Here is a 23,304-nt window from a genome sequence, read left to right on the forward strand (position 1 = left end):
ATGCCAGGAGCGGTTGTGCAATACTTGAGTTCACAGTTTGTGATGTATGGCTAGTAAAAAAATAAATTACGAACAGTACATGTGATCAGACGCGGGGCAAATAATCGCCCTCAGTGTCGAATTCCGCCGTGAATCGCGGTAACACAAACCCAGGAGACCGGGCAAAAGAATCAAGATTCCGGTTCTTTCATGGACTTTTCCATTTGCATACCGATTTCCCTGTACTGTATCATGTAATCCAGCCACAGTGCGCCAATAAATCCCGCCCGCTGCTGCCGATGATGATGAATAGCTGGATTAAAGGTGGGGTTTGGGATTACCATTACTTTACTAACCACTCAAATTTCACTTTGTATGTAATTGCAGTTTATAGTTACGGTCTGACAGAACAGGCATATAAGATATTCCACAGTATACACAGTGTGAAAAACGCCTATAAAGCTTACTAACAGGCCGATTCAGTAAAGTCCGCAGGAGAGCAGATGAACGCCCGCTCTCCCGGCGCGCACACCGGCAAGTGGCCGGTGTGCGCGATTCAGTATTTAAATTAGGTGGTGCGGTAGAAACGGGCAAAAGGAGGCGCTAGGGACACTAGCGCGTCCATAAGCGCCTTTTAGCCCGGAGCGGCGGCTGTCAGCGGGTTTGACAGCCGACGCTCAATTTTGCCGGCATCAGTTCTCGAGCCCGCTGACAGCCACGGGCTCGGAAACCGGCAAAATTGAGCATCCGGTTTTCGGCCTGACAGCCGCCGGCCCATTTTAAGTTTTTTTTTCTTTTTTTCAAACGTTTTTTATTCTTCGGGACCTCCGACTTAATATCGCCATGATATTAAGTCAGAGGATGCACAGAAAAGCAGTAGGTAGGCGCTAGTTTCTGAAAGTAAAATGTGCAGCTTCGCTGCACTTTTTACTTACTGTATCGCGCTGGCATACCTAATAGGGCCATCAACATGCATTTGCATGTTGAGGGCGCTATTAGGTGCCGCGGGTTGGATGCGCGTTTTCCTCCCCTTACTGAAATAAGGGGTAAGGGAAAACACGCGTCCAAGGGCAGGTTAACAGTGCGCTCCGTCAGAGTGCACTGTACTGTATCGGCCTGTAAATCAGGCCCTAAGTCCTTGATTCGACTGGGGACTTTGCCCTATATCAATTTTGAATAAAAATATAGCAGTTCATTACAAGGATCCAAGTATGTATATGTTGCATGGATTTTGGTAACAATCGTCTGTGTTTTTAAAGGCAACATGAAAATTAGGTCATCTTAAAGTGATTTTTATATCTTCAAGTAAAACCACACTAAATCATTTTCAAGTTGGTCATGGGTAACTAACATCATAAGTGTTGTAACTGTAAACCTGTGCCATGTTTTCAAATGTGTATGCACAATGATCCATGCAAGGGTATTAAGCTCTGTTGCGTCTGTCGCTGCTCAACTCCCTCACTCCACCCTCCTTACCACTGTGGCGACTCCCTCCAGGCCTGATGGACAGGTTGCTGCCGCGGTGTCTTCTTGCCGTCTTCCTCCGGCGTCCCTGGAGCTGCACGACGCTGTGGATCCGCCATGTTCCTGATGTAGGACGCGTGCACGCTCCAAATGATGTACCAGCAAGGGCGCGAACCTCTGGGGCGTCCCCCTGAACTGACGTCATCCGCTTCCAATATAAAAGGTCTCAGAAATTGCTAACGGATTGAGTTAGCAAAGGGTTTCGATACCTAAGCTATTCTGCCTCCTCGGACTTACCAGGGGTACTCGCTCCTCGAGGGCCCATGTTCCTGAACACTCTGAAGATTCTCTACTGCCTGGAAGCTATCACAGATACAGACAATTGTGAGTTACCATCGCTCTCTCAGAGCTTTCCCTGGAACCAGGTACTCGCTCCTCGAGGCCTAACCCTTTCCAGCTACTGAGCTTTCTAAAGACCTTATGTGAGATCTGTCATCCAGTTCTGGCTATGAACACAGCATATCCTGTCTACTCACTATCTATAGTTTCTCTTCAGCTTGGCTACCCTGGGATTGTGGTTCCAGTACCTGAGGGACTTCAGCCCTGCCAGGCGTAGCAGTTCACTACTGCCACCTCTGGTGGTTCTACTAACTTGTCTAATAAAAGAATTAGCTGTGTCTGTCTCCATACCCAAGCCTAGCCGGTGGTCCCTCTCAGGATATCCTCTTGGGGGCGCAGTTATCTACCATCGGCCCAAGGATTCATCTATCTACATTCCTCTACAGCTGAGTGTCCTCTCCAAGCACTCCGCTGGTAACAGATGGCTACTCCTTTCCTACCAGGAGTCTTCAGCAACAGATTCATAACAGCTTGATAACTTCACCTCCTTCTGGAGCTAGTACACAACAGATTGCTACTCCTAGCTCTACACGGAGCTTTCCTAACAAGATTGCTAACTCCTCCCCTTCATAGGAGTTTAACCATAACAGAGTGCTAGCTCCTCCCTCCTGAGGAGCTCGCACATAACAAGAATGCTAACTCCTCCCCTCTCAGGAGTGGTAGCATAAGAGATTGCTAACTCCCTAGCAGATCCTTAACAGATTATTAACTCCTATCTGATGTCTCCGCCCATCTGGCATCAGATCCATTACAAGCTCCTAGGCAAACTCTCAATACACAAAAATTATGCATTTATAGTAACAGATTTTACATGAAAAAGAACATGAAAGTGTACAATCTTGAGGTATAAAAATATATTTACATGCACTGCTACAGTGCCAATCAGAAAACTCTATAACAAAGACATATTAGGCCATTCTGCGTGTTGGGTGTGGGCTTGGCCATCTGAAAGCCATGTGTAAATTGAATTACAATTATATTACAGTAAACCTCCCATATCAAAACAACACTAACTGCCAGCACTCAAATAGTAACAACCCTACCTATGAAAAGACAACACTGCAGATATGACACCAGACCCTAAAACACCGATATACCTCATATTAGGAAAACAGTAGAAGCCAAACTGCTATAGAAACTGCAAGCTAATAGAATACATCACCTCAATCAAACATGCATAACAAGGAAACAGACTTTTACCAAATACAGAATAAAGTGACTATGAAATATAAATAGAAACATGCAGACAAAAAAATGCACTAGAAATTACAAAAAGCCAGACTCTCTATGCTCTGCAAATAGAACATAAGAACTTGCCATGCTGGGTCAGACCAAGGGTCCATCAAGCCCAGCAGCCTACTTCCAACAGAGGCCAAACCAGGCCACAAGAACCTGGCAATTATCCAAACACTAAGAAGACCCCATGCTACTGATGCAATTAATAGCAGTGGCTATTCCCTAAGTAAACTTGATTAATAGCCGTTAATGGACTTCTCCTCCAAGAACTTATCCAAACCTTTTTTGAACCCAGCTACACTAACTGCACTAACCACATCCTCTGGCAACAAATTCCAGAGCTTTATTGTGCGTTGAGTGAAAAAGAATTTTCTCCGATTAGTCTTAAATGTGCTACTTGCTAACTTCATGGAATGCCCCCTAGTCCTTCTATTATTCGAAAGTGTAAATAACCGAGTCACATCTACTCATTCAAGACCTCTCATGATCTTAAAGACCTCTATCATATCCCCCCTCAGCCGTCTCTTCTCCAAGCTGAACAGCCCTAACCTCTTCAGCCTTTCCTCATAGGGGAGCTGTTCCATCCCCTTTATCATTTTGGTTGCCCTTCTCTGTACCTTCTCCATCGCAACTATATCTTTTTTGAGATGTGGCGACCAGAATTGTACACAATATTCAAGGTGCGGTCTCACCATGGAGCGATATAGAGGCATTATGACATTTTCCGTTTTATTAACCATTCCCTTCCTAATAATTCCTAACATTAAAATGTTTCAAAATGTTGCAAATAGCAGACATAAAATAACACCCAATAAATAAATCTAACAAGGATAAAAAAATCACCTGCTTTCCATACCTGGGAACTTTTGATGCCCTAAGATTGTCATGGATTGTGGGTAGGGGGGGAATTTGTTGCTTCTCTATTTCTCTGGTATAAACACACTCACAGGTGCTCTCTCTCTCACCTTTCTCCCTCTCTGTATGCAGAAACAGTGGCATCAGCAGTCTCACTCTTCAGCCAATGCAACTGACAGGACTCTTCCTCTTACTTCAGGCTGCAAGAACTAATGTTGCTCCATCTCCGGCTGCATGGGCCTGTTGCTACTCTGCCCCATTCTCCTTCCCCATACAGACCGATAATGCTGCTTGCTCCTTCCAGCTGAAGTGAATGCATCTCCTTCTCCCACTCCTGTGGACCCATGCGACACCACTTCCTCTTCTGAACCTGCACGGGTGGGAAGGAGATGCAATTGCTGTACTGCCCCCCAAAACTGGTTTCCACTGGACCTGTGCATGCACAGTAACTTTTTTTTTTTTTATATTCTGCTTAAACTAATAAAATGTACAAAGTAGATTACATAAAATCCATTGATCATTAAATCATGCATAAAAATAGCAAGACTGAGACAAATACTAAACATGAAGAAAACAAAGCACAAGCCATAAAAAATGGAATAAAAAGATAAAAGCATGTAACCAATTAAGAAAGGACCATTGTAAGCAAAAAAGACTTAAGCTTTTTGCGAAATGTTACATAATCTTGCAGTACTTGCATCTTGTCTGGCAACAAATGTCATGTGTACACTACAGGTGGAGTAAATAGAAATTACACATGCAAAATAATTGGAAGAAAGAATGTGCAATGAAAAGTTCAGCTTGTTTTATTTATTCAGAGCAAAGTCTTTTTAATTCACAATATTGCTGTTTTATTCCAAAGCTTTATCACAAAAGAGGTGTGTAGATAAATCTTACAGTCCCTCAACATGAACTTGTTTCGCCATGGGGCTGCGGCGGGAGGAACCAACATAGGATTTCTCGTATAAGCAGGTAGCAAGTAAATTATAATAGCAGCAATTATTGTAAGAAGAGCAGAATCGCTGTCTGTTTGCATTTTTGCTCCACAAAGAAGCTTTACAAAAAAATACCTATTTAAATAAATGAGTGCTCGGAGCGGTCAGCTTCTCTTGCGGCATCTTAGTCTAAAACGCAGTTTAGCCCAGTCAGATTTCACACGGATGATGAAATAAAAGATGCCAAGTTTCTCACAATAATTCTTGTTTTCCTATAGATAAAGAATAAGAATGGGAAAAGCCTTAGTAAATAAATCCTGCCCTTAGTCTTTTTTTTTTTTTTTGGATCGGTAAATCCTAGTCCAAGCTAATGCTCCAAAAACTCATTGTGACCAAAAATACACAGTAGTTTACCGTTCCATGACCAAATTGTGAAGTAAATTATCAAAAAAGCAGCCCATTTTCTAAAAATATAAGAGATGATAGAGGTCTATAAAATCATGAGGACTAGAACGGGTAAATGTGAATCGGTTTTTTACTCTTTCAGATAATAGAAGGACTAGGGAGCACTCATGAAGTTAGCAAGTAGCACATTTAAAACAAATGGGTTTAAATTGTGTAAACGGCCTGGATAACTTGTTTTACAAGCGATATATAAAGTCCAATAAATAATAACATTTAAAACAATCAAAGAACATTCTTTTTCACTCAGTGCACAATTAAGCTCTGGAATTTGTTGCCAGAGGATGTGGTTAGGGCAGTTAGTGTTGATGGGTTTAAAAAACGTTTGGATGAGTTCCTGGAGGAGAAGCCCTTTAACTGCTAATAATCGAGATGACTTAGGGAATAGCAACTGCTATTACTGGCATTAGTAGCATGGGATCTATTTAATGTTTGGGTACTTGTAACCTGCATTGGCCACGATTAGAAACAGGATGCTGGGCTTGATGGACCCTCGGTCTCACCCAATATGGCAACTTCTTACGTTCTTATGAAATATGGAGTATTCTCAAATATGACGAAAAGAGAAGCAACAGATTCAACAAAAGGCGCCTGTAGTAGAATCTACTCAGAGGAGTAGGACCCTTCTTGAAAGCCATTGGTCAGTCTTGAGATGACTAACTTTGCAGGTGCATAACAAAAACAAACAACAAAAAATCCCCCAACCCTATTCAGCCTAAGGGTATACACACTTAATCTGATTTATTTTAGGAAGCAAAGTGAAAGATTTGGGTAAGCTACAGGCATGCATTTTGAAAGACTCCAGTATATTACAGAATGTCAATTTAACCCGCAATTCGTAATCGCCGCATCTTCGGCAGGAACTTCAACTCTGCCAATGCTGTGCGCGTGGAGGGGGGCGGGGACATCCGTGTCTACCTCATCACTGCCCCGCTGCTTCCGGCAACACCGGCGGGAGGTGCAGTCAAGCTCCAACCGGAAGTGGTACTGATCCGGACTCCCGGAGCTACGCAGCGCCTAGCGGGACACAACTAGAGCCGGTTCAGTGTCTCCGGACCGGGTGGGTAAGGCCGAGGTTCCCGGTCACCTCTCGGGGCGGGCAGTGAATGGCCGACGCTCCTCCCCCCTCCCGGGTCGCATTCGCCAGGGTCGGCTCCCTCCCATCCCAGGGGCAGCTGAAGCTTCTCATTTTCTTGCTTTGGGTTTCCCTCGCTTTGTGCTGCGGTTTTGCTGGTGCCCCAGGCCGGTGACGAGCGACCTGGAGCGTGGAAGAATGACCCTATTCCCAGATACTGGTGTCAGACCCTGGGATGAGGTTGTTAAACGGAGGTCAGGGAAGATGGGTTTTCCCGGCTGTAGTATAGAAAACAGCAAGTGACAGCAAATAAAAGTTGGCCCATCCATTCTGTGCAGTGTGCGTACCCATTTCCAGAGGCCAAAGTGAGCAGACTGTGGGTGCTTTGGGCCAGCATGTTAAAAAAAGAGGGATTATTTCCATATCAGTGGGGAGAGACTGAGCCCCTAGTTCTCTGTTACATTCCCCTTTTGTTGGAAACCGGTATTAGAGGCAGACTTGGAGTGGCTATTCTGCGCTTTTTTTTGGACATGTTCAATGGAAGCCGTGCTTAGTGTATAGTAATATGACACTAATGTTTTGTTTTTGCATATAGTTTGCAAGACATCTTGTTAAACTGTAAAATGACTGGCGCTGCTACTGGCCTTCTGGACACCTTGTTCTTAGTCAGATGTCTTATGTCCAGTTTTCTTTCATTCACCTCTTTTTTTTTTTTTTTTTTTAGATACTATAACTGAATGCTGGATCTAGAGTCTCATGGATAAATGGCGACTGCAGATGATTTAAAGTTTCAAGGTAAATAGCTTGAGTGCAGACGTGCTCTTAGACCTTATTGAGGATTCATTATGTCATAAAATGTTATGTATAAACAAATATATTCAAAATTATTCTTTATCATTAAAACAAAAAGTTGTACAGTGAACTGACCACCTCCCCTTGGCTATGTCACTTTTTATGAAAAATTCTTTTAATCTATATAGCTGTCTTAGGTCAGGTTGGCAACATGTGATGATGGTGTACAAAATGTTAACTGGTGCCACATATCATCACTGAACTCCTTAAGCATAAAGTCCATAACATAATTTTTTAGAACATTTTTTGGTGCACTTAAAACGAAATCTGCCATCAGTGTGGTGATCTGTAGATACTGTGAACTACACCCAAAATGGGCTGCATTTCAAACCCTGCGGCCTTCATGGGTACTCTATTCAAATGCTGTATAACTTGCAAACCTTTCTAGCCACACATCATGTCATCAATCAAACACCACTTCTAAGGATGTCAGTCCTGCAACATATCCAATTAACTTGTCTGCTGTTATTCAGAATGACCCAATCATATTTACTCTGTAATCATATAGTTAGAACTAACTAGACAAAACTGTGACCAGTAGCTTACATGAAATAGACCATTGAGGTTTTGGTTAAAACAAAGCATTGACAAATTAATGTCAAGCTCCATGCAGCTTCCTGCAAAACAACACAAAGTGAAACATCAAGTTCTCTAAAGCGCAGCAAGAAAATAATTTATAGATGAAGAGAAGTGTTGTTTTGGTGACATTAAGTTGCCAACACATGGCACAGTTTTGTATTTTTTAGTAAATACAAAAAAAAAAAATTCACACTAAAAGAGAGATTTCTGACGTATGATTGAACTCAGTGAGCCTATATTCAGGCTTTGATTTTTCAGATCAGCACTGAGGGCTTTTCCCCTCAGATAAACATTGTGGAAGAAAGATAAACAGCAGTGTGACTGAAACAGTATAAATTCGCTTAGCTTTTTCTACCAGCTTCTCTATTTAATGGCATTCAGGGACACAGAGTTTGCACCTGCTCTTCAGAAGGATGTGCTTATTTTCATCCCCTTTTCCTCCTGTGTAAGAGTCTCAGGACAATCACTTGCAGGATGGAAAGCCAACATGTACTTTTAAGTGTTGTAACAGCAGTTTAGGCAGTCTTTAATGCTTGGCCAAGCCGTTATTGAATGGGTGCATCATTAGCAGCTAATAGTGCACACTTACAAAACAGTAAAAATAAATCCTGCCTGAAAAGAAAAGCCCAGTACAGACACGTGTGTAATCTAGGGGTGAAGGATTAGAGAAGTCCTCCCATGCATTTTCTGCTTGTGAGAAGTGAGCAGAAATACTCAGTAATCACAAGTGCTTTGCGTTTTTTAGGGGCAACATATTGCCTGACTTAAATATCTTAGCTAACATGAACTATGTGAAGACAAAATCTCGAGACTATCAAAAAGGTCTCCAGGTTCATTTTGTGATGGTAAAATTCTTCTTGCGGTTGCATTATTTATAGAATTTGACGATGCAGCGAATCTGCTGGCAGCAAATCCCGATGCCACCACCATAAGCATCGATGATCCTGGTGAAAAACCCAAGAATCAGCGTGGACCCCCCGGAGCCTCTGGCAGGGAGGAGGAGGAAGAATTATTGGGGAATGATGATTCTGATAAAACAGAGGTTTAGATGGTTCTTCTCTGTTATAGACACCACTCTTTTTTTTTTTTTTTACTTCAGATTTTAGCAGTGTCCCACTCCACCCCTGATCAGGCTTTCAGCCTTTTCTTCAAATATTTTCCTAAAGGTTTAATTAAACTTGATTAATATGTGTGAGAACTGAGCAGAATGCATGGGGATGGCAATGGTGCTACTTCAAACATGTATCATTTTCAGATGGGTAAGCGGTCTCCTAGCCCAAACTGGACTCTTTGCAGGTTATATTGCCTTTTCTTGGACTACCATAAGAGTTATCCAAAGATAATTAATTATTGTGTCCCAGTGCTTTGGGAACTGCATTGGCTTCCAGTACAGCTTTTGAAGGGCCTTCATAATCAGGCACCCCAATATTTATTAAGAAAAATTGTGAAATATGTGCCACACAGCCCACTTTGCTCTTCCGGTCAGGGCTTTTGGTGGTCCCTTCATTTTTAAAGAAGTTAAACTGGAGAGGCATTGTGCTTGAATATTTTTGGTCATACCACAAAATGAAGGATCTTTTAAAGTTCTGAAAATTGCTAAAATTGGTTTTTTACTCAGGTCTTGGTGATTAGGTTATAGAGCATCTATTTTATTTTATTTCGGGAGGTCTTTTAGTGTGTAGATTACAGAAAAGCTGTTTTCTAGGAAGGCCATTTTATATTTTGATTCTGTTCTAATGTATTTATTTTTTGTATTTGTTCTAAAATGCTTTGAGAGCTATTGTAAGGCATTTAATAAATATAGTAATATGCACATCATCAGTAGTAGTAGTAGTAGTAGTGAGTTTTTGAGAATCTGCAGGTCTAGTCTTCAAAGCTCCTGCCCCTTATTATCTCTGGCTAATTCTTCTGATGGTCTGATGAGAGAGAACCTGCAGAGAATACATTTTCCAATGTGCTATTGTAGAGTAGATTGCATCCCTTTTCCTAATGACGTAGTAAAATTCAAAAAAAGATTACATTTGCTCCAAAAATAAAGAGAACTGAGCTTGGTGGCAAGAGAGGTAGGGAAACCTTAAGTAATTTGGTTTTATTACACACTGTTTAAAACTTCAGGAGAAGAAACAAAAGCCCGTTTGACAAGAGTTTGTTGGAACGGAATTGCCAGTGCTTTGAGTGACTCTCAGTCACTAATGATGCATCTTGCTTCCTTCCAGTTGCTAGGAGGACAGAAGAAGAGTGCCCCCTTCTGGACATTTGAATACTACCAGACATTCTTTGACGTGGATACCTTACAAGTTTGTAATTCTGCTTTCACAGTAACTTGGAGTGGCATTTTTCTGTATATCATCAGATTCTTCTGTCAGATGTTTTCTATCTAGGCACAAGGTTTAAAAAGAGATTTCTCTAATCCCTTCTGGAACTGAGTGGAATAATAAGAAGGCTGGTGGCTCTGGATTTAAAATATTTATTATTATATTGGCTATAGTAGATTGTTTCCGCTACATGTTTTCTGATGACGAGCAGAAACCATCATAGCATGTTGACTCTAGTCCAAGTGCTGCTTCAGTCTAGATTTGCTCATGACTTGGATTCACACTACAGAAAGAGGGAGCAACTGCACATTACCAGCACATTCACTGATCCTTGAGAGGTAGTTTCACTCGTGGATTAGTTCCTGCAGAAGTAGGTATCTCCTTCAGACCCTTCACCACAATTACCTTTTGATTACACCTGAAGTAGTTTCCATGTGTGCCAAGAACAGAGAGCAAAGCCAAACTAACTAGTTCAGAAGGGAATGTTGCCTTAATTGATCTTGGAGTAGAAAGGTCTATGGTGAAAACAGCATTAGAGGGGCAGCCATGGAAATGGTAGGGTAGGGTAGAAGCTTCACTTAGAAACTCGCAGAAAATAAAATAAATGGATATTTTTGTTGTCCCACCATTTCTTTATAAATGCTGTTGGCATGCCAGCCTGCTTCTGTACAATTCAGATCCTTTGACATCCTGTTTGAGAAGTTTTTTCATGGGTCTGGACTTCTAGAGAGTTTAAATTTTATTTCCGGAGTTTTATTTTATTAACCAGTTTTCTGGGTCCATTTTCATGCATTGTAGCAATTGGGTTGTATTTTTCTAGGTCCTAGACAGGATAAAAGGGTCTATTTTGCCAATACCTGGAAAAAACTTTGTCAGACTGTACATCCGGAGTAACCCAGATCTCTATGGTGAGTGTGAAGTAAGACATTTTAATGCTGGTTTTCATGAATTTTAGTGAACACTGTTACATGTGTGTGCGACATCAAAGCCCGTCTTGCACTTGCCCTTTCCAAGAGTTATTTTCTTCTTCTGTGTCCCTGGCCTAGGTCCCTTTTGGATATGTGCCACATTGGTTTTCACAATTGCTATAAGTGGGAACCTCTCAAACTTCTTGAAACATCTGGGTAAAGAAAACTACCACTATGTGCCCGAATTCAGAAAAGGTTAGTACCGTACACACCCTTTGTTCTGAGTATATTATTGCAGTCGTTTCGCTGGAATTTGGGACTTTCTTCAGGTGCCATGCACTGGGCTGAGCCTACCAGGAAGCCCTTTCTAGGACACACATTTCCCTGGGTAAGCATGCTGTCGCCCAAATCACGGCACAGAGTGCTCATACAACTTTTTTATAAAGGGCCAAAATGATAAAGGGGATGGAACGGCTCCCCTATGAGGAAAGGCTGAAGAGGTTAGGGATGTTCAGCTTGGAGAAGAGACGACTGAGGGGGGATATGATAGAGGTTTAGAACGGGTAAACGTGAATCAGTTATTTACTCTTTTGGATAATAGAAGGACTAGGGGGCACTCCATGAAGTTAGCATGGGGCACATTTAAGACAAATCAAGGAAAATTCTTTTTCACTCGATGCCGGGCTAAGAAGAACTACTCCCTGGGGCCCCACTGGAGCCAAGGGGCTAAGAGGTATCACCCCCCTGCAGCCCAGCCAGTGGGAGAGCAGGGCTGGAGGTTCCAGCACTTCTTCTACCTCGCGCCTGCCGCCACTGCTTCCCCTCCATCTCCTACCATTCAAACATTATTGTGTTTTATTTTAGATATTTTACTATTTTGAAGTAATTTTACCAGCTAATTTATTTCCGTGCCTCATCTTTTAGTATTTTTAGCTGTTGTCTTTTAGAAATTTATTGTATTTCTTATTCTAATTATAAATTGTACGGCTGATGTGAAGGTCCAGAAAATCAGTAAACGATAAACATTGCTCTCCTTTCCCAGTGTCCATTGCTGCGACAGCCATCTATGCGTACGCCTGGCTGCTTCCGCTGGCTCTTTGGGGATTCCTGATGTGGAGAAACAGCAAAGTTATGAATATAGTCTCCTACTCCTTTGTAGAGATTGTGTGCGTTTATGGATATTCCCTTTTTATTTACATTCCAACAGCAGTGAGTATGACCTACAAATCCTGCTATCTAGTTAATGGGTTTTTTTTTATTATCTGAGAAATTTTGGATTGTTTTGAGTCCTGTAGTAACACAATACGTTTGAAAGTGATCACTGTACGGTGTCTCCATGCAAAATGAGAAGTTTTTTATATATATAATTTTTGTTTAATGAACCAAATTGTAGTTTGGTTTCGTAGTACTTCCTAAAGACCGTGTGGCCTGTCCACATCTGCTGCTCTGCTTTCCAATCCTTTCTTCTCCCTTAGCGATCCTCTGTGTTTCTCCCATGTTCTCTTGAATTCCGATAATGTTCTCCCCCTCCCCCCCGCAGGAAAGCTATTCCATGCATCCAACCACCCTTTCTGTAAAGAAATATTTCTTTGCATTATTCCTGAGTCTACTCCAGGGCTTCCCAAACGTTTAGTCAGTCTGACTCCATTTGAACTTTACCTGAGCCCAGTCGACAACCAAAACAAATTAGCAGATATACGATCCCTCTCCATTTGATCCTTTTTTTCACCACTTCCTCCCCTCCAGCTGATCTCCTTTTACATACCCCAACTACTCTCACCTTCTTATTACCCCAATGGATCCTGTCCCTCTCACCTCCCAGAGTCACATCCTCCCCTCCAATCCTTCTCTCACCTCCTTCCAGCTGATCCCGCCACAGCTCCTCTTACATCCCCCAGTCAGTTTTCTGTCATCCCCCCCTTTCTCACCCTCCACAGCTAATTCCTCTCCAGTTGATCCAACCCTCAAACTCCTCTTGCATCTGATCCGTCCCTCCTTCCTTCAAGCATCTCTGGTCAGGATCAGCAGCATTTTCCTTTAGGCCCTGGGCCAAAAGTGGATAACATCTGGGAGGAGAGGGCAGGCTGATGACAGGCAACATTTTTCTATTGGCTAGGCTCAGAGGTAGGTGAGGAGAGAGGATCAGTGACAACTTCCATCAGTCCTCCCCTCCCTCCCATGGCTGGGCCCAAACCAAGCGGTAGCAGCACTAGTAATGCATGGGGCTTGTAAGCCAGTGCAATCTCACAGGCTCTATAGCAGCCTCAATCCCGTTCTGATATAGGCGGGTAATAAATAAATAAATAAATAAATACAAGGGAAGGGTCACTGCATGGCCTGTGAGTGCATGTTTTAATGATCCATGGTCGTCAACAAACCTTTTCCATTGGAAACAATTTAGTAGAACTAGGGGTCATGATTTGAAACTCCAGGGAGGAAGACTCAGAACCAATGTCAGGAAATATTTCTTCACTGAGAGGGTGGTGGATGCCTGGAATGTCCTTCTGGAGGAAGTGGTGAAGACTAAACTGTGAAGGATTTCAAAGGGGCATGGGATAAACACTGTGGATCCCTAAAAGGCTAGAGGATGGGAATAAATAAAAAAGCTTATCCGGCATGGAGCTGCAGTTACTACCCTTAAGAGAAACACGGGGGTAACCGGCACGGAGCGGCAGTTACTACCTTGGGAAGCTTGCGGGCAGACTGGATGGACCATTTTGATCTTTTTCTGCCGTCAGTACTATGTTATTATGCTGACTCGTAGGCCCCATGCTGGCTTCCATTACTAATGCTGCTGGTACCTGAAGAGGGCTGCCATTTGAGGCACTTGTGACCCCCAGCTGAAAGTTTTGTGATTCCCAAACCCACAGTTTGGGAAGCTGTGGTCTACTCCCTTTCACCCTCATCCCATGACCCCCTTGTTCCAGAGCCTCCTTTCTGTTGAAAGAGGCCCACCTCCTCTGCATTGATACCTTGGAGGTATTTAAATGTCTCTCTCACATCACTCCTATCCCGCCTTTCATCTGGGGTATACATGCTTAGATCTTTCAGTCTGTCTCCATATGTTTTATGATGGTACAGTCTCAGATTTGTACGCGGAATTCCAAATGTGGAACTTACCCCTTCTGTAAAAGTCTCTGGTATCACCTCCATTTTCTGCTGGCTATTCATCTTGCTGTGCACCCAAACATCTTTCTGGTTTTTGTCATCGCCTTCTTTACCTGTTTGGCCAGCTCTAGATCATCAGATATGATCACCCTCAGGTCCTTCTCTTATTTTGTGCCCATAAGAACTTCACTCCCTATACCGTACGTCTCCTTTGGGTTTTTGAATCCCGGAAGCATGACCCTACCTTTTTGTCAGCATTACATTTCAGCTGCCAGATTCTAGACAATTCCACAAGCTTTACCAGATCTCTCATGTTTTCCGCAACTTCTGGGTGTCTACCATGTTGCAGATTTTGGTATCGTCCACAAAAAGGCAAACATTTTCCGATATGAAAATGACCCTAGCACCTCAGGAGTATGCGGTAACTGTGCCATCTCTGGGCTGGCTTTGAGCCCTTGGGTACTGCGCTTGCTCCCCTGAAATGGGGAGATGGCAGGCAGCGCCACATTATTATCACCCGTTTACATTAAACTGAAGTAAAGTGACCTATCCAAGAAAGCCACTGAGCAGGAGAGAAATGAAGAGCCCAGAGTCCGCCAGTTCTAACAGTGGGCATGAAATGGACTTGACTAAGGAACTGTTTCTGCTTTGGGAGTAACCGTAGATGTGCTTCAGAAACAAACATGTTAGTGTTTTGTTCTGCTCTGCCATTCAGAACGTGTTTATGTACTTGAACTGAAAACTAACTGGCTGTCTTCATTGTAGCTGCAGCTCCATTGTTAGGAAACTTCACTTCTAATTTTAATAGTAGGTCAGCAGGTCGTTACCCTGGAGAGAACTGTAAGGGCTTCCACTGAGCTCCCTTTTTCTCTTGTACAGGTACTTTGGATTATTCCTTTCAATGTCGTGCAGTGGGTTGTAGTTGTACTTGCCATGTGCCTCTCATCATCTCTATTAGTCCTGACCTTTTGGCCTGCCGTGCGAGATGACAACCGGAGAATTGCAATTGCTACTCTAACAGCTATTGTCCTCTTTGACGTCCTGCTTGCTGTTGGCTGCAAAGTATGTTGCATGTTTTTATTTCTTATTGTTGTTTTTGCAATACCTCCCTGTGTTTTTTTTATTTTTGCACCTGGGTTTGTCTCCTGGGCCAGGACTCTGCTCCCTGTGCCGACTGGGACCAGGGATGCTGCAGTCTGCCCAGCAATGGCTCAACAGTGACATCTAGTGGCTACCCTCGGGGTCCACTGTACTGCATTCAGGAAGGAGGCGCAGTATGTGGCTCCTGGCTGAGGAGCTGGACTGAGTTGGGAGGGAATATGTAAAATGAGGGGCATGACCTGGGTAGCTGCAAATAAAGGCTCATGGAACATAGCCTGAAAAGAGATTGATTCCACTTAAGCTGGAAGTCCACAGGAGCAGGAGGGAACTGTTTTCTGCCTTAGAATTATTTTATTTTGTGTAAAGTTTGTAGCCCTGTGTTGTATTTAGCTTTGACACCCCCCCTCCTCCCCAGTCCTACATAACATGATTGGAATGATCGTGATCCTGGCTGCTGATGCCAAGAGCTTAGCTCCCTCCCCAGCCAGTGACATGAGTTAGTGCACTCTGCCCTTGTCTCGGGTACATCGCCCCCCTGCACTGCGACCTTGCTGGCCTCCCCCAGTGCCCCATGCTTGGATATGCTGCTCAGGCAGACAGCAGTGGCATTCATGGCAGTAATCTGTCGTCGACATAGCAGTGTTAATAACAGTAATATAATAGCAGCAGGTATTAGTAGAGCAGCAAAATAACTACATCATGCTAAACTTGTGATTTAAAAATAAAATGCCATGTATTAAAAGTTTAAGTCCGTATTCTTATTTATACGCTGCCTCCATAGCCTTCAGAAGGTTCTTCAAAGCTGTATATATTTGTGTTAAAAAAAAATTTCACTTGGTGTATAAAACAAAAACAAATAACCTTTGCACTGTCAGTAATTCTATTAATTAAATGCTTTTGAAAGAACAGTTCTGATGTGTGTATTTGGCAGCTTCTTAATGCTCTGAAAAGTTCTCAGTTTAAGGTGTGCGCCTAACGGGGAGGGGGGACACTAAAATAAACTTCCCCACTCATAATTTGCGATGTCAGTCCCGGCTCAGCTCACTTCCTCCGCGGTGGGACTGTGCTCACTGCCAGCTCTCCTCTTTGCTCCATACAGTTCTGTGCCTCTATCTGTATTACATGTGGTACATGTGCTGAATAGTTGAGTTAGTAGTGTAAGCTCACTGAGCATTTATTTTATATATAAAACATCTTATTTTTTTTTTCATTATTTATTGCTTGTTACATAGGTATATTTTTATGACCCACCAGAGGATGTACACCCCAAATCCTTGGCTGCTAATCATAATGACACAAAGATGGTGGCAAAGGATCATTAACTCCTTGCATAACAGTGAGTAAAGTAGAGTCTGTCTGCAGTAGTGTTTTACGCATGGGTTTGAAGATCCCTCACGTTTTGCCAATCTTGTATGCTTACGCTGGAGGTTCCTGTGTAGGCCCTTGCAATCCTCTAAGTGATCAGTTTATGAGAACTGACCAAGCATTCATCTACCCTCCCCCTGTTTCCTGTCTGTTATATTCCTAAATAGCAATAATTTTCAGCAGGGGTAATCATAGGTAAAAAGTGGTTATATTTTTCTTACCTATAATAAGATAAAATATTTCTTTAGTAATAATATAAGATAGATACAAATGATAAGCTTGTAAGCTGAGCTATATACAAATTGGTGGCAGTTACTTCCCTGAGAGATCTCTGATTCTGAATTGATTGTCTGGTCAATCAGGCTCACAGGCAGGCAGGAATCAGGCAATCAGACACACGAAAGCTGACACTGCAGGCAGGGTCTAGCAAGCAGGAATCGGGCAATCAGACACACGAAAGCTGTCACTGTAGGCAGGATCTAGCAAGCAGGAATCGGGCAATCAGACACACGAAAGCTGCCACTGCAGACGGGATCTATCAAGCAGGAATCAGACACATGAAAGCTGTCACTGCAGGCAGGATCTCCAGGAAGCAGTCATTGCTCAAGGGTGGAAAATCATGGATACAGCAAGGTGGGAGGCTTCACAGGCAAGCTTGTATTCATCTGGCTGTCAAGTGTCTGATGTCAGTCTTTTATGCCTAATAGGCATGTCCCTCTTGTGGTACAATTTTTTCGCACTACTATCCCTGGTCTTATCCTCGTATTGATTTTGACACACAATGACATGTCTCCTTTTCCGGTCTGGCACCCCCCCCCCCCCCCCCAATCAGTCTTTTCTGAAATCACCATCATTAACCCCTCCGATACAATTATTCACAGTTTACTTTTTCCCAAATCAGAAGTATAAAAACATGTTTTTACTCTCCTGTCCCATTTGTTTACAGCATTAGAAAAATATGTTTTAAAAAGCATAGCAATGCCAAGCCTGCATAGCATAGGGTTTCCTGCCCTGCCATTTACTGAGTGTTTCAAAGCAGCAGGAAATAAGCTCTAATTACTGTAAACAAAGAAAAGAAAAGCTCACAGCAGTTTTAAAGACAGACATTGCCTTGCATTAAGCATTTTAAAGGCAGCACTGGTAGCTGTTTAGATAGCCTTGTGGTCACAGAGCCTCTCACAGCAGGAGAAGATCACTTTCTCAGACTCTGCATTAACCCTCTTGTTCTCTGTCTGTGAAGCATTTTTTAAACAAGCCACTATATCTTTTTCTCTGAGTTCTGTGCACTGCACAAGTAGTCTTGCTGATTTATATTATGTGCTGTTTAAATATTTTTAATATGTTGTAATGTGCAGAATATCAAGAAGCTGTAAATAAATGTAAGGAGCGCATGGAACATTTCCTGGTGCAGATAATGCTGCCTTGGTTGGTTGCTGAGTCTAAGCTAGAGGTTGTATTATGTCAGTTGGTCGGTCTGTCTGTGCATGCACCTGTGCTGTACCTTCCTGTAAATATCATGTGTTGACCCTAAAGGGGGGGGCGGGAGAGAGAAAAGGATCTCTCCAGGTAGTTAATGGTTAAATCAGTCAAAGCAGAACTCACCAAGCAGGGGAGGATGTGAGTAAGCTTGGCTGTTCTAGACCAGAGCTTTTATCTTTTTCTAGTTAATGACTTCCTCCTTGCAACCTTGTCTTGTTTTGGCCTGCCTGCCTCAAGCCTGGGAATCCCACAGTTCTTCTCCCGCTAAGGACCCAGGCCACAGTGAATTTGACATTTAGGAAAAAAACCTCTCTTTATCTTTTTCTTAGTGAATTTAGTATTCATGAAAGGTCCCAAACTGATAATACTAGAAACCACTAGCATGACACAAGCGGTGGCAGTATCAGCTCCCAACGGGCTTTGCCTTGGCTCTGGAGGCACCACCTCTAAGGGTGAGAGGGTAAATCGGGAGCTAGGCGTGTGTCGTTTGTGGCCACTATGCTGTGTACTCTGACAGATGGGCCAATTGGTACTGGCTTTAATGATGTGGACACTTATTTACTACCAACTGCTCTTTTCATGAAGGGTACGGAGCAGCCTTCATACAATAAGAATTTTTTTCATGTCTGACCTGAGCTGGATTTGAACAGGTAACCTAGAGGTGAAAAGTTCTATAAACTCCATGCCAGTTCCTTGAACCAAAAAGTTGTGTTATCACCTTGCATGTTATACAGCGCTCTGTTGCACTGTCACAGCTTCAGTGCAGTCTCTTAAGCAGGGGCTGTCTCTTGTGTTGTATACATCAAGTAGGGCTGTAGAAATAAGTAGTAGTAGTTTAGTCAGTCAGATAATGTTTACTGGACAAACAAACAAGACCACGTGGACCCTTTAAGTTAGTCCAGCAAGAAGATATCACCTATAGCTTATTTGTTGACCCCTCTTTGAATAAGTGGACTAAAGCAGCAACTGCACTACTGTTACACACATGATCTGGAATTGAGACAGTGATGTATGGTGGACCCTGAGTATCAATGGCTTTGGTAACCTGAGGAGGCCATGTGTTGGCAGCAGGGAGAGGCCCAGTGTAATTGGAATACCCTGGAGGAATTAATTACCTCCCAATATACTACATCTGCTTTATGTGGCCTGAACAGTGATTGTGCACAGGAGCTAGAGAAGAAGGGCCTCATCTTTTCCATCATTACTGTGCTGTAATTCGCCGATGTAGAATTAACATGAAAAATCAGTTCAAATGAATTGCTACAAACATATTTGTAGGTTCTTTCCCCCTCTTTTATATAGTGTTCAGAAATCACAGAGAGCTGAATTGTGAGCACAGTAATGTTTAATGGAAGACGTAGAACAGTATGGTTGCCCTGTTAAGATGGATCTTAATTTGGCATTTCTATAGCACCCTACAACAAATTTCATACAGGTTCAGTGAGTTCCTGCCCCAGAGAGCTTGCAGTCTAGGTGGCTACATGAGGCAGTAGGAGATAAAATAATATGCCCAAGGTCATGATGAGTATTTGTGGCACAAGCGGGGTTTGAACCCAGCTCATCATAGTAACCATGAGGGTGCCCATTCTAGCCTGAGAAGTCACTCCAGTTCTCAGGGTCATCTGTAATTGAAGTTTAATGTTTGGGGCAGAGGGGGAGTGTAGGAATATCATGTGTGGATATCTACAGTTGATTAAAAGAATTTAATCTGATAACCTTTATGATATGAATTCATTAGTCCCAAGGGAGCAGTTGCTGGCACTTTTGTGAGTTAATCAGTTTTATTGTAGCAGCATAAGTATACTAGACTTAAAACAGTACATGTATTTTCTTTTGTTTTATTTTTGGTTTTAGTTTTACAGTTTCACAGCACAAAATAATGTAATGAGAGATAAATTGAACTTATTTCCAAGCCCAACTTTGCACTTGTTAATTATGCAATTGCCAAACTAATTAACCAGCTGAAAAGTAATTAAGCCAGTTTTAACTAACCCTTAACCAGTCTGGGTCACACTCTTGTAGAAGTCCAGAATCTGTCTCAACATGCCACTGGTAAATCCAGCGAATCTCATATGGAGGATAACAGAACCCAGAGGTCTCACAGACTTCTCAGTGAGATAGATCGGCAAGAATAGGGTAAAGAAGTTCTTAGCTTTAATTCTTTCAAGGGATAGTTGGTAAAACAGCTGCTTCCAAGTTACAGAGCACGGAACTCAGTCTTAGCTTACAGATCTAATGAACTGCAGCAGTCAAAGTTCTGGGGAATAAAGTACTAGGATAATGTCCTTTTGACAAATCCCTGCCAAAATCCGCTAGCCCAAACAGCAATACCCAATACTGGAAGTGCTGTTTTCCCACCACAAATCAGAAATACGTCTGGTGACTGGGGATGATCTTGATGTGAGGATACACATCCTTCAGATTGAGGGAGCATAGCCAGTCCACTTTTTTTTTTTTTTTTTTGCATAAGGGGGATCAAGGTGTCCAGGGAAACCATCTTGAACTTATTTATTTATTTTTGACAAATCTGTTCAAGGTCCAGGATGGGACAGATTCCTCCTGTTTTCTTTGGAATCAGGAAGTACCTGAAGTAAAATCCCTGCCCTCTTTGCCTTGGTGGAACAGGCTTGACTGCTCTGGCCATTAAGAGGGAGGAGAGCTCCATTGCAAGCACCTTCTATTGCGCTACCAGTCCCCAAAATGGGCAAGGAAGGCAATTTATTTATTTATTTATATGCTTTTGAACTATACCGACATTCATAGGACATATCATGCCGGTTTACAATCAACATTGAAGTACTGAGCAAGAAAGTTACAAGAAACAGGGAGGGGAAGAGGGAGCAGGAATGAAAGGAGGAGAAGAAGGGGGCAAGGAGATAGCGGGCACGCAATAAGCGGGAAGGATAGAGTTAGTGGGACTCTTTAGTGGGGCATTGACTAGGTTCAGTCGGTATCCTTGGTGGACAATGGAAAGAACCCGCAGGTACAGGCAACTGGGCAACGCTCCCTATGACCCAGTCAAAACCCCATCCCTGGATTTGACTGAGGTGCCAGTTGGGGCTTGGGGGCTCTCTGGTACCTGGGACATCTGCAGGAGCTGTGATGCTGTTGATGGGGGTGGAGGATAGTACTTTCTCTGGTGAAAGAGAGACTTTATCTGGCCTTATCTTGCTGACCTCCTAGCCGAGGAGGACAGGCCTAAAGTGCTGTCAGAGTTGTTGGAGGGTTTCATGGTGGTCCTGGAACTGGGCCACTACATCCCTCACCCTATCTCCGAAGAGATTCTCCCCAATACATGGCACCTCACCAAGTTGTTCCTGTACCTCTGTATAGAGATCCAAGGCCCACAATCATGCCATTCCACAGGCACCGATTGCCACTGCAGAAACCCTTGATGCCATCTCAAACATCATAGGTTGCTCGGACCTCATGTTTTCCACACTCCAGGCCCTTATGCACCAGTTACATGAGGGTGTCGTGCTGCTGCTGAGGCAGCTGCTCGGCCATCTCCTGCACCTGCTTCCAGATATCCCGTGAATACTGGCTCATGTAGAGCTGATAGGAAGCTATGCGGGCAATGGGCATGGCTCCTTGAAACACCTTTCTCCCAAGAGCATTCATCGCTCTCTGATCCTTCCCCGGGGGTGCCAAGGAATGGGTCCGAGAACGCTTGTCTCTCTTTTATTGGATTCAACCACCACCGACTGATGGGACAGCTGTTGCTTATCGAATCCAGGAGCTTTCTGAACGAGGTAAACCCAGTCAGCCTTGTTCATGGGAGGCACCATGAGGAGGAGTTCCCTTATCTTCAGTAGTAACTCCTTAAGGATATCATATATACCAGGACCGCCACAATCTCCTTAGGAGGCTCTATGAACTGGAGGATTTGAAACATTTTGTGCCTGGCATCCTTCTCCGTCAGTAACTTAAATGGGATGGCCTCTGCCATCACCCTCACAAAACCTGTGAAGGTTAAGTCACGTGGAGACTTCCTTCGCTCTTTTGGAGAAGGATCTGAGGATCCAATGCTCAGAGCTATCGGAGGAGGTCTCTGTGGTGTCATCCCACCAGGGGTCATAACGACCCTCATCCTCACAGAAAGAGAAAGGGGATCGCACCCTAGGCACTCTGCCTTCATCCAAAGGTACAGGCACTGGATGGGGGGAGTGGGGGCTGCAGGCCTCTGTGTCTCACCTGGCCTGGGTTAAGCATTCTCCAACGAGGAACCAGCAATGGCCACTAGATCGGTAGGAGAAGACTGCAGTGCCCCTATGGGCACTGATGCCGACCCAGGGAACCGATGCCAGCTGGGTTTGTAACACCCTGATGAGCATATTGAGCTTCTCCAATAGAGGTTCTAGGACAGATGATACTAGTTCCGGTGTCATCTGTGTCACAGGACCGATGCCTCTCATCGCCCGCTCGACCGCCAGTTGGACTCGTCGCTCAAGCTCCTCCTCAAACATTGCCGATGCCAATACAGACTAGGAGGAAAGAGGGGTGGCCAGATCCTCTTTGGACCTGAAAGGCAGTCCAGTGACAGGCATCAGGACTTATGGAGACCGTTGTGGACTCCAGGCACGGAAGGGAGGACTGGCACTCCTCGCCTCTGGGTCACTTCAGGAGCATCACAGCATGAGCTGCTGTATTCCCCTGCCCGGCACTGTACATTGATGGGGACCAGTGCCTCTTAATCTTCCCTCAATGCTCGGCATGGCCCTTCCCTGGTGCCGAGGCCGATGACGAGGAACTCTACGTCCTCAGCCTGGAGGAGCCAGACGGTGGTCGGTCTCTGGCAATCCAATCCGCCGATGGAACAGATGGTTCCACCTATGTCAATGGCTCGGTGTCCATCTGTGCGGCTCCAAGGTCCTTCAGTACTGATGGCTTGGTCTTCTCCAACCCAAAGAGTTGTTCCATCTTGTCAAGCCGAAGACATCCCTCATGGAGGTCTGTGATGGTCCTCGGGCACCGAGGGCATCATCAGAAACAAGATACGGCCATGATGGGGCAAAATAAATGGGAAGCAATGTCAAAATCAATGGTGGCAGGCATTGAGGGACGACAGGCACTCAAGCACTGTCACTGCAGGGGTATCGACTGCGAAAGGAAATTTACTGATAAATGACAAAAACCCTGACTAGGAGCGCTTTGGGAAGGAGTAAGATGACCTGGCATTGAACGCAGGTAAA

At 43.7% G+C, this 23,304-nt stretch overlaps 1 protein-coding gene across 4 annotated transcripts in view; it reads left to right on the plus strand.

The window, feature by feature from the left end:
* YIPF1 (Yip1 domain family member 1) overlaps positions 1–23,304 on the plus strand; it is a 51,845-nt gene that overhangs the window by 26,266 nt on the left and 2,275 nt on the right. The window contains exons 1-9 of one of the 4 annotated variants that reach the window (XM_029618660.1): positions 6,256–6,390; positions 7,130–7,200; positions 8,715–8,878; positions 10,053–10,133; positions 10,972–11,059; positions 11,198–11,314; positions 12,102–12,268; positions 15,047–15,229; positions 16,501–16,604. In XM_029618660.1, the coding sequence (XP_029474520.1) occupies positions 7,170–7,200; positions 8,715–8,878; positions 10,053–10,133; positions 10,972–11,059; positions 11,198–11,314; positions 12,102–12,268; positions 15,047–15,229; positions 16,501–16,590 (921 nt within the window). In that variant the 5' untranslated portion in view covers positions 6,256–6,390; positions 7,130–7,169 and the 3' untranslated portion in view covers positions 16,591–16,604. Of the gene's footprint in view, positions 1–6,255; positions 6,395–6,454; positions 6,660–7,129; positions 7,201–8,714; positions 8,879–10,052; positions 10,134–10,971; positions 11,060–11,197; positions 11,315–12,101; positions 12,269–15,046; positions 15,230–16,500; positions 16,605–23,304 lie in introns of those variants that run through there. The other 3 variants (XM_029618661.1, XM_029618662.1, XM_029618663.1) reach the window with 3 other exon arrangements.

Source organism: Rhinatrema bivittatum, chromosome 10 (assembly GCF_901001135.1).
Source record: "Rhinatrema bivittatum chromosome 10, aRhiBiv1.1, whole genome shotgun sequence".
Taxonomy (NCBI): domain Eukaryota; kingdom Metazoa; phylum Chordata; class Amphibia; order Gymnophiona; family Rhinatrematidae; genus Rhinatrema; species Rhinatrema bivittatum.